Below are 11,659 nucleotides of genomic sequence, written 5' to 3' on the forward strand. Positions count from 1 at the left end.
AGAATCTGAGGCAGGCTCCAGGCTCTGAGCTGTCAGCACAGGGCTTGATGTGGGACTCGAACTCACTGACTGTGAGATCATGACCTGAGCCAAAGTCAGGCACTTAACCGACTGAGCCACCCGGGTGCCCCCATGTATCTGTATTATTTAAAGATATAACCAGGTATGGGTGCCAGAGTGCTTCCAAGTAGAGCGTGCAATTCTTGATCTCAGGGTTGTGAGTTCGAGGCCCATGTTGGGGTAGAAATTACTTAAAAATAGAATCTTAAAAAAAAAAAGATACAACGAGGTATATCAGATCTCAGTACTCAGTATCTCGGATACTATGAGAGTATATAGCATGATGGTAAACACCAAGATTATTGCACCCTGGCTATTGAAATATTTCACTAAGTCATATAACCTCATTTTAATTAAAGCCTCCTTGTCTGTAAAATGTATACATCTCTAAGTATTAAATAATTTACCATAGGTAAAGCATTAATAAGAGTGACTAGGAGCACCTGGGTGGCCCAGTTGGTTAAGCATCTGACTTCACCTCAGGTCATGATCTCATGGTCTGTGAGTTCGAGCCCTGTGTCAGCTCAGAGCCTGGAGACCACTTCTGATTCTGTGTCTCCCTCTCTCTCTGCCCCTCCCCTGCTCGTACTCTCCCTCTGTCTCAAAAATAAATAAAAAACGTTTTTTAAAAATTAAAAAAAAGAGTAAATGAGAACTATATAAAGCAATATGTTAAACATGGAAATCTTTCTTTTTTTTTTTTTAGTGTTTTTTAATGTTTATTTATTTTGAGAGGAAGAGAGACAGAGCACAAGAAGGAGAGGGGCAGAGATTGGGAGACACAGAATCCAAAGCAGGCTCCAGATTCTGAGCCGTTAGCACAGAGCCTGACTCAGGGCTTGAACTCACGAACCACGAGAACATGACCTGAGCCGAAGTCGGACGCTTATCTGACTGAGCCACCCATGCGCCCCTGAACTTGGAAATCTTTGAATCAAAGAACATGTGTGCATTTGAAAGAAATTTTCAGAGAAAAGCAGTAGCACGTGGAGAATTTTAAATTTATTTTCCATGAACCATTAGCCCACAACTCCTGTTTTCATGTAGAGTCTTCTCTTTGTGAATGTGAACTCTGAACCCTGGAAAATGACAGAATGGCCTCAACAGATGTGAAATTTGCTCTGATCTTCTTATTCCAGATAGTTGTTGGAATCCTGGGAAACTTCTGGCTCTTCTACCATTTTACGTCCCATTACCTCAGGGGATACGGGGCAAAGTCCACAGGCTTGATTCTCAGGCACTTGACTTTAATCAACTCCTTGGTCATTCTCTCTCGAGGGATCCCAGAGACCATGGCAGCTTTTGAGCTGAAATCTTTTCTCAGTGACTTTGGATGCAAAGTTGTTTTCTTTGTTCACAGAGTGGCCCGGGGTATGTCCATGGACACCACCTGCCTCTTGAGTGTCTTCCAAGCCATCACCATCAGTCCCTGGGGCTCCAGGTGGGCAATGCTTAAAGGGAAAGCTTCCCAATACATTGGCCCCTCAAATATCCTCTGTTGGACTCTGAACATAATACTCCATATTATGGTTCCTGTGTATGTGACTGACAAATGGAACAGCAGAAACACTTCAAGAACTATGGACTTGGGATACTGTACTTCTAAACTGCATGACAAACACACAGACTTACTATATATGTTATTGATATCTGTCCATGATGTTTTGTGCTTGGGGCTCATAACTTGGACCAGTGTGTTCATGGTTTCCATCCTGCACAAGCACAGGCATCAGGTCCAACACATTCATAGAACCAAAGTGCCCCCTACGTCCTCCCCTGAGATCAGAGCCACTCAAAGTATCCTTGTCCTGGTGAGCACCTTTGTATCTTTTTACACCTTCTCCTCCATTATTTACATTTATTTTTCTGTTTTTTATGAGACCTGCTGGTGGCTGATGACCACCTCTGCCCTAATCAATTCAGGTTTCCCAACTGCCTGCCCCTTTATTCTCCTGAGTCACAACCACTGTGTATCCAGATTCTTCTCTGTGTGCATGGGAAGAAATACACACTTCCCTCGTCTCATCAGAGAAATATAAATTGTCTGGTTTGCACTGTGTTCAGCCACATTTTTTTTTTAATGTTCATTTGTTTTTGAGAGAGAGAAACAGACAGCATGAGAGAGAAAGTGAGACACAGAATGCAAAGCAGGCTCTAGGCTCTGAGCTGTCAGCACGGAGCCCAACATGGGGCTTGAACCCATGAACCGTGAGATCATGACCTGATCTGAAGTCCGATGCTAAGCTGACTGAGCCACCCAGGCACCCCAGTGTTCAGCCACTTGTTATACTCATCCTTCAAGAAATCTTCAGTAAAATAGTCTTATTTTATTAAAAAAATTTTTTTAAGTTTATTTATTTTGAGAGAGAAAGAGACAGAGCAAATGGGGGAGGGACAGAGAAAGAGAGAGGGGAGAGAGAGAATCCCAAGCAGGTTCTGCACTGTCAGTGCAGAGTCCGATGTAGGGCTCGAACTCATGAAACTGTGAGATCATGACCCAAGCCCAAACCAAGAGTTGGATGTTTAACCAAGTGAGCCACCAAGTCGCCCCAGTCAGTCTTATTTTATAGTTTTGAATAAGACAGAGCTTCTGCTACAACAATAAGGAGTAAATAACAGCCATTGTAAATGTAATAATTATGTGAGTACTCATGTAATTACATTTTATTAATGCTGGTCGTGGAGAAATTCAGAGTCCAATAAATAAAACGGTCCTGAAATAACGTAGAGTTACTGGAAATGTCTTTGGGTGTATAATTTTTTAAAATGCTTATTTATTTATTTTGAGAGAGATAGAGCATGAATGGCGGAGGGACAAAGAGAGAGAGAGGGAGAGCGAGAATTCCAAGCAGTCTTTGTGCTGTCAGCACAGACCCCCCAACTCAGGATCAATCTAATGAACCGTGAGGTCATGACCTGAGCCAAAGTCAAGAGTCGGGCGCTTAACCGACAGAGCAGCCAGGCACCCTGGATGTATAATTTTTAATGCGACATATCAAATTTCCTTGGGATTTACTGGCCATGTGATCGTAAGACTAGTTGTGCCTATAAGAGGAATACCTGTGGGGTGTTCCTTCGAGGAATTCAGGGCAGAGGGTTCCGCATCCCTGTAACGTAATGCAAGTGTCCTGAGGTGAAGCTGGAGGTAAAATTAGGTTTTCATTGTTAAGGACAATGACAACCAGGTTGTGAATATTGTGTCTCACATTCTTAGAGAACAGTAGTAGTTTGAAATTAGAAAACGTGTGTGTTGGGGCACCTGGGTGGCTCAGTCAGTTAAGCATCCGACTTCAGCTCAGGTCATGATCTCACGGTTCATGGGTTCGAGCCCCGCGTTGGGCTCTGTGCTGACAGCTCAGAGCCTGGAGCCTGCTTCACATTCTGTGTCTCCCTCTCTCTCTGCCCCTCCCCTCCCCTGCTCGCACTCTGTCTCTTGCTCTCTTTCAAAAGTAAATAAAAATTAAAAAAAGAAAAAAGAAAACGTGTGTGGAGAAAGATGAGCATGTTAAAAATATTTCCAGTGCAACCTTGGAATTCTGAGGAGACAAAGGCCAAGGCAGGATGATATGTTAGCTGAGATGTAAAAAGAGTGGAGGTAGAAGGCTAACATTAAGTAGACATTTTATGTCTGTGATGAGAATGAATTAATATTCAGGGTCTTTGGAAGGTCAGTTGTTCTGGGATCGGTCTTGGTGCCAACAGGCTGGTTGATGAGAAGTCGATTCCAAGGCGGGTGCCTGCATTTCCAAGTGGGGGAGACAAGCTTATAGAGGAACTCTTCATTAAGCTTGGATTAGCAGAGGAGTAGCCATCTGGAGACCAAAGACGTGAATCTATTGAATCCATTTTGCTTAATGAGCTTTCCCACTTTTGAAATCACCCAACAGAGCAAATGGACACATTCAAAAGAAAACAGTAGATATCAACTCAGACATAATTTAATGTATTTTTTGTTTTTGAGAGAGAGAGAGTGTGTGTGTGTGTGTGTGTGTGAGTGGGGGAACAGCAGAGAGAGAGGGAGACACAGAATCTGAAGCAGGCTCCAGGCTCAGAGCTGTCAGCACAGTGCCTGACGTGGCCCTCGAACTCATGAACTGCAAAATCATGACCCGAGCCAAAGTCAGACGCTCAATCGAACCAGTCACCCGGGCACCCCAACATAATTTAATGTAAATATCTGTAATTAACTTATAAATGGTTGCAATTTTAATGTAATTTTTTTACTTTGTAATCTGTCTAAATTTGCAGGAAAGTAGCAAAGAACATAGAATTCCCATCTTCCCCTCCCCCTGTCTCTCCTGTTACTAACATCTTACATTTCCATGGTTTCCACGGTACATTTTGGAAAACTAAGAAACCAGCCCTGGCACCGCACTGTAAATTGAATTGTAGACTTTATTCTTATTTCATCAGTTTTAACACGAATGTCTTTTTTTTTTTTTTCTCTTCCAGGATCCAGTCCAGAATACCACATTACATTCAGCCGACATGTGTCTCCAACTTCCTCTGTTCTCTGATTCTCAGTCTCCTAGAATTTTATGAACTTGACAGGTATGTGGAGGACTGTTCAGGTACTATCTAGGATACCTCTAAAATTTGTTTTGTCTGATGTTTTTCTTTGATTAGACAATGCTTACTTAGAAAAAACATCTCATCACATCATATCACTGGAAATGAATTATTCATTAATCATTAATCTTTACTTATCACCGGCTATGTCGATCTCGACCACTTGGTTATCAAGTGTTGGTAGTGTTTTCCAGTTTCTCCACTATAAAATTTCTATCTGTCCATTCCCATTCTGTATTGATTGGAAGGGAGTTGATAGGTTTAGCCCAAACACAATGGTGTGGGAGCGGGTGAACTGATCTCCACCTCTTGGAAAGAGCAGGTGAACTAATCTCCACCTCTTGGAAAGAGGAATACCCGTGTATACTATTTAACATTCTTCTGTAAGAAATATTTGTCTGTTCTCCCTCATTTATTTGTTCCATTTTTTTTGTATTTTATTTATTTATTTATTTATTTATTTATTTATTTATTTATTTATTTATTTTATATATATGAAATTTATTGACAAATTGGTTTCCATACAACACCCAGTGCTCATCCCAAAAGGTGCCCTCCTCAATACCCATCACCCACCCTCCCCTCCCTCCCACCCCCCATCAACCCTCAGTTTGTTCTCAGTTTTTAACAGTCTCTTATGCTTTGGCTCTCTCCCACTCTAACCTCTTTTTTTTTTTTTCCTTCCCCTCCCCCATGGGTTCCTGTTAAGTTTCTCAGGATCCACATAAGAGTGAAACCATATGGTATCTGTCTTTCTCTGTATGGCTTATTTCACTTAGCATCACACTCTCCAGTTCCATCCACGTTGCTACAAAAGGCCATATTTCATTTTTTCTCATTGCCACGTAGTATTCCATTGTGTATATAAACCACAATTTCTTTATCCATTCATCAGTTGATGGACATTTAGGCTCTTTCCATAATTTGGCTATTGTTGAGAGTGCTGCTATGAACATTGGGGTACAAGTGCCCCTTGTTCCATTTTTATTTGTATCATTGAGATATAAGGTACATTGAGAAAACTAGTTAATGTTCCCTTTTGCCCTATTAAATTTGCTTTGTGGGATAAAAATCCCTGGAGGGCATCAGGAATTCCCCAGTTTATGAGGTCAGACAAGCAGTATTTTGTATGCCCATGTCACATGTTTGTATTGGCCTCAACATGCACACCGAGTTCTGCTAAAGGGCAAAAAAATAACCTAACAAAGTGCTCATTCTTCCCTTCACGCGTCCAAAGTTACTATTCGTGCCAGGATCATTGCATCAGGACTGAGAACAGGCAAGGGATCCAGAGGGTCCTTACAGAACTAGTTCATAGTGTTTGTTTCTATTCTCTGGTCTTAGCAGATATTTATAGCTTCAACTTTCATCTGAGAATTTTGGGATTTTGTGATACATAAGCGTCTTCAAAAACATTTCTATGGCACATCGTAAAGATCATTACAAAAGTCTATGACCTCATTTCAGATGGAACCTAAAAATTTACTTGTTGATATTTATTTTTTAAATTTTTATTTCTTTGAGAGAGAGATCAGGAGAGGAGCAGAGAGAGAAGGAGAGAGAGAATCCCAAGCAGGCTCTGTGCTGTCAGTTCAGAGCCTAGTGACGGGCTTGAACTCATGAACTTGCTTGACCTGAGCCAAAATCAAGAGTTGGACGCTTAACCAACTGAGCCACCCAGGTACGCCTACATTCATTCATTCATTCATTCATTCATACATTTCAATTTTATTTTTTATTTTTCTAAAATTTACATCCAAATTAGCGTATAGTGAAACAATGATTTCAGGAGTAGATTCCTTAATGCCCCTTACCCATTTAGCCCATCCCCCCTCCCACCACTCCTCCCATAACCCTCAGTTTGTTCTCCATATTTACGAGTCTCTTCTGTTTTGTCCCCCTCCCTGTTTTTATATTATTTTTGTTTCCCTTCCCTGTTGTTCATCTGTTTTGTCTCCTGAAGTCCTCATATGAGTGAAGTCGTATGATTTTTGTCTTTCTTTGACTGACTAATTTCACTTAGCATAATACCCTCCAGTTCCATCCACATAGTTGCAAATGCAAGATTTCATTCTTTTTGATTGCTGAGTAATACTCCATCATTTATTTATACCACACCTTCTTTACCCATTCATCCATCGATGACATTTGGGCTCTTTCCATACTTTGACTATTGTTGATAGTGCTGCTATAAACATGGGGGTGCATGTGTCCCTTCGAAACAGCACATCTGTATCCCTTGGATAAATACCTAGTAGTGCAATTGCTGGGTCATAGGGTAGTTCTATTTTTAGTTTTTTGAGGAACCTCCATACTGTTTTCCAGAGTGGCGGCACCAGCTTGCATTCCCAACTACACTTATTTTTTTTAACTAATGTCCCTTAGACTTTATTTAGGGTAGAATCATCAGAAGGGAGAGATTTTTAATAAAGTGTATTTCATTTCACTCTGACTCATACTTGATTTCATTTCCTTGGGGGGCTCACACGTCCAATATTGTCATGGAGGTAGAATCACAAACTTGGGCATGTTGACCATATGATGTCATACCCTCCCTGGGAATATTGAGCGAAAGAGGCCTCATGCAGCAGACGCTGCTAGAACCCTGCAAGCCCAGAATTTTCCAGGATGGAGGTGGACCATGCTGGAGACAGAGCTGTTATTGGTTGCTCTTGGGTCCTGTTCATGTCGCCCACCTCTTAGAAGCCCTGTGCGTGATCAGGTACCGAGATTAGCCATCACTCCAGAGATTATTTCCTCATGCCTCTCTGAAATCATATCTCCCCCAGGCTCACACCTGGATTCTCCAATCTAATTTCCATCAGATTTTTACATTTTTCATAATATCATGTAATTGGAACCATACATTATATAACCTTTTGAAACTGGTTTCTTTCACTCAGCGTAATGCCTTTGATATTAACCCATGCTGTGCTGTAGATTAATAGTTCATTCCTTTTTATTCCTGAGTGACATTTCGTTGTATGGATATGCCACAGTTTTTTAAAAATTTTTTATTTAAAGAATTTTTTTAATGTTTATTTATATTTGAGAGACAGAGTGTGACTGGGGGAGGGGCAGAGAGAGAGAGGGAGACACAGAATCCGAAGCAGGCTCCAGGCTCTGAGCTGTCAGCACAGAGCCCGACGTGGGGCTCGAACTCACGAACTGCGAGATCATGACCTGAGCTGAAGTCAGATGCCTAACTGACTGGGCCACTCAAGCGTCCTGATATGCCCCAGTTTGTTAATCCAACAATTAGTTGTTAAACATTTGGGTTGTTTCAACTTTGCCAATTACACTATAATGCATAAATACTCCATAGATGTATTTTTTGGTGATGTAATTTAAAAATCTTTTATGTGTAAATATTTGAGGTATTCTGAAAAATGTAGATTTTACAATCATTAACTCTTCAGCCTAAATTTTTAGGTTCCAGGGGTGCCTGGGTGGCTCAGTCGGTTGAAGAGCTGACTCTTGATGTCAGCTCAGGTCATGACCTCATGGGTCGTGAGATCCAGCTCCATGTACTGTTAACACGGAGTCTGCTTGGATTCTCTCCCTCTCTCGCTCTCTCACTCTCCCTCACCCTCTCTCCGCACCTCTCCCTGCTCATGCTCTCTTTCTCTCTCTAAATTAAATAAATAAACATTTTTTCAAAATGTAGATTTCAGGGGTGCCTGGGTGGCTCTGTCGGTTGAGCATCCGACTTCGGCTCAGGTCATGATCTCACAGTTTGTGAGTTCGAGCCCCGCGTCAGGCTCTGTGCTGACAGCTCGGAGCCTGGAGCCTGCTTCGGATTCTGTGTCTCCCTCTCTCTCTGTCCCTCCCCTGATCATCCTCTGTCTGTCTCTCTCTCTCAAAAATAAATAACCATTAAAAAAATTTTTTTTAATGTAGATTTCAGTCATTCCAGAGGTGAGAATCATTGACCAAGGTCTATCTTTCACTCACATGCTCCCTTCCTTAATAACATACGGAGAAAACTCTGTCCTGGATCTGAAATAGCTGGATTTTACTGTAGGACAGTTTACAAGCTCCTTTTACCTGTGAATATAGGTGGCAAATATTACCTTTTTAATGAAAATGAAGTCAGCAATGAACTAAAACAATTTCTTGTAAACATATTTCATAGTGATGCATCAATGCTTTATTTCCTTTCCATATTATTCAAAGCAGGAATTTAAAACATTTACAAAATTAGGGGCGCCTGGGTGGCTCAGTTGGCTGGGCGTCAGACTTCAGCCAGGTCATGATCTCATGGTCCGTGGAGTCGAGCCCTGCCTGGGGCTCTGTGCTGACAGCTCAGAGCCTGGAGCCTGCTTCGGATTCTGTGTCTCCCTCTCTCTCTGCTCCTCCCCTGCTCGTGCTCTGTCTCTCTCTCTCTCTCTCTCTCTGTCTCTCTCTCTCTCTCAAAAATAAATATTTAAAAAAATAAAAGAAATTAACTCTGTAATGAAAAAACAACATAACACTTCCAGGTGATTATCACACAAGAGTATTGAAATCTGTTTGAGTCCCTCACTTCGGTCCTCATGAGCATATACCTACAGGTGGAATTTCTGGATCATATGGTAATCATGTGTTTAATGTTTTTTTTTCCCCCAAGATTTTATTTTTTTAACCAATCTCTTCACCCAGTGTGGGGCTCGAACTCACAACTCTGAGATCAACAGTCACAGGCTCTTCTGACTGAGCCAGCCAGGCGCCCCCATGTGTTTAACTTTTTGAGGAAAAGCATAGCAACTGCACCATTTTGCCTTTGTTCTGGGAATACCCAAGAGTTACAACTTCTTCATATCCTCACCAATGCTTGGTATTTCTTGTTTTTGTTTGGTTTTTTTTGTCTGTATGTAATCATCATCCTAATGGGTGTGAAGTGGTGTACCAATGAGGTTTTGATTTTCATTTCTGTAATGATTAGTGATGTTGAATATTTTTTAATGTGTTGTTTAATGATGTTGAACATCATTTGTGTCTCTTTTTCAGAGAAATGTGTGTTCAAGTCCTACGACTCTTTTTTAATTGGGCTTGTTGTTGAAGTGTAAGAGTTATTTATGTATTCTGGCTATTAACTCTTCATCAGATACCTGATCTGCAAATATTTTCTTCCATTCTTTGGGTTGCCTTTGTACTCCTTTAATAACGTACTAGGATGCACAAAAGCTTTTACTTTTGATAAAGTGTATTTTATCTGTTTCTCTTTTTTCTTTTGCTGCCTGTGCTTTTGGTGTCAAATCTAAGAGACAATTGCTATGTCCAAGGTCATGTAACTTTTTCATTATGTTTCCTTGTAAGAGCTTTATTGTTTTAGCTTTTATGTTTAGGTATTTGATCCTTCTTGGATTAGTTTTTTGTGTTTAGTGTAAAGTAAGGATCCAACTTCATTCTTCTGCGTGTGGATATCAGGTTTTCCTGGCACCACTTGTTAAAAAGTCTGTCCTAGGGGCGCCTGGGTGGCTCAGTCGGTTAAGCGTCCGACTTCAGCTCAGGTCATGATCTCCCGGTCCGTGAGTTCGAGCCCCGCGTCGGGCTCTGTGCTGACGGCTTGGAACCCGGAGCCTGCTTCAGATTCTGTGTCTCCCTCTCTCTCTGCCCCTCCCCTCTTGACGCTCTGTCTCTGTCTCAAGAATAAATAAACATTAAAAAAAAATTAAAAAAAAAAGTCTGTCCTAGCACCCTTGTCAAAAATATTCTGACATATATACAAGGGTTATTTCTGGGTTCTCTGTTTTATTCCATTAGCATATGGCCTGTGTATTATGTATGGTCCACAACACACTGTTTTGATTACTCTAACTTTGCGGTAAGTTTTGAAATCAGAAAGTGCAAATCCTCCAACTTTGCTCTTTTTTTTAGGATTGTTTTGGTTATTTGGGGACTCTTGACATTCCTTATTCGTTTTAGGATGGGTTTTTCTATTTCTGCAAATATTTATTGAATTATTTTGCTTATCTTAAAGTTTTTGTTGTTGTTGTTTGCTTGTTTTGAGTTGTAAGAGTTCTTTATATATTTTGGACATCAGAACCTTATCAGTTATATAACTCACCAATGTTTTCTCCCAGATGGGTTGTCTTTTCACTTCCTTGATAGTATCCCTCAATGCATGCATATATATATATATATTTTTTTTTTTCTTTTTGTGAGAGAGAATGCATGCACATGTGTGCATACACATGAATGGGGGAGGAACAGAGGGAGAGAGAATTGCAAACAGGCTCCACACCCAGCACAGGGCTCCCTCTCATGAACCATGAGATCATGACATGAGCCGAAATCAAGAGTCAGATGCTTAACTGACTGAGCCATCCAGGCGCCCCTGCATAAATTAATTTAATTTTGGTAAAGCCCAATTTACTTTTTCCTTCTTTCTTTTGTATACCACACCTGTCACATATTCAAAAACCATGTCTCCACATATATGTGTCTAGCCTATTTTTCCTTCTAGCCTATTTTTCATTTCAGAGCCAAATCCATCAGGATTATTCATTTTTAATGCGTGGCTGTATGTGGTCGGTCCCTCAACCTTTTTGTGTCCATCTTCTTCAGTTCCCTCACCTTAGTGACACTCTTGCTATTAAAACTGTCTGCAGTGCCTTGATGGCTCAGTTGGGTAAGAGTCTGACTTCGGCTCAGGTCATGATCTCACAGTGTGGGTTGGAGCCCTGCCTCAGGCTCTGTGCTGACAGCTCAGAGCCTGGAGCCTGCTTCACATTCTGTGTCTCCCTCTCTCTGCCCCTCCCCTGCTTGCACTCTCTCTCTCTCTCTGAAAAATAAACATTAAAAAAATAAAAAAATAAAACCGTCCATTGATCTCTTATATTGTCATTTATATTGTCATTGTACCCAGTCACACATACATGTACACACATCCAGTATTGCATGAAACTTATTATTATTATTATTTTTTAAAAGATTTTAGTTTGGGGGATGCCTGGGTGGCTCCGTCAGTTAAGCAACCGACTCCTGATTTTGGCTCAGGTCATGATCTTTCGGTTCATGGGATCGAGCCCTGTGTTAGGCTCTGTGC

General features: G+C 41.1%; 1 protein-coding gene across 1 annotated transcript; it reads left to right on the forward strand.

The window, feature by feature from the left end:
- The first annotated feature begins 1,154 nt into the window (after nt 1–1,154).
- LOC124511626 (vomeronasal type-1 receptor 2) lies at nt 1,155–2,099 on the forward strand. Its single transcript, XM_047079029.1, has one exon. The coding sequence runs from the start codon at nt 1,155–1,157 to the stop codon at nt 2,097–2,099; it is 945 nt and encodes a 314-aa protein (XP_046934985.1).
- Nucleotides 2,100–11,659: the final 9,560 nt, after the last annotated feature.

The sequence above is a fragment of the Lynx rufus genome, unplaced genomic scaffold (assembly GCF_022079265.1).
Source record: "Lynx rufus isolate CCGP_SWC_20201006 ecotype Redwood Valley unplaced genomic scaffold, mLynRuf1.p SCAF_16, whole genome shotgun sequence".
NCBI classification, from domain to species: Eukaryota; Metazoa; Chordata; class Mammalia; order Carnivora; family Felidae; genus Lynx; species Lynx rufus.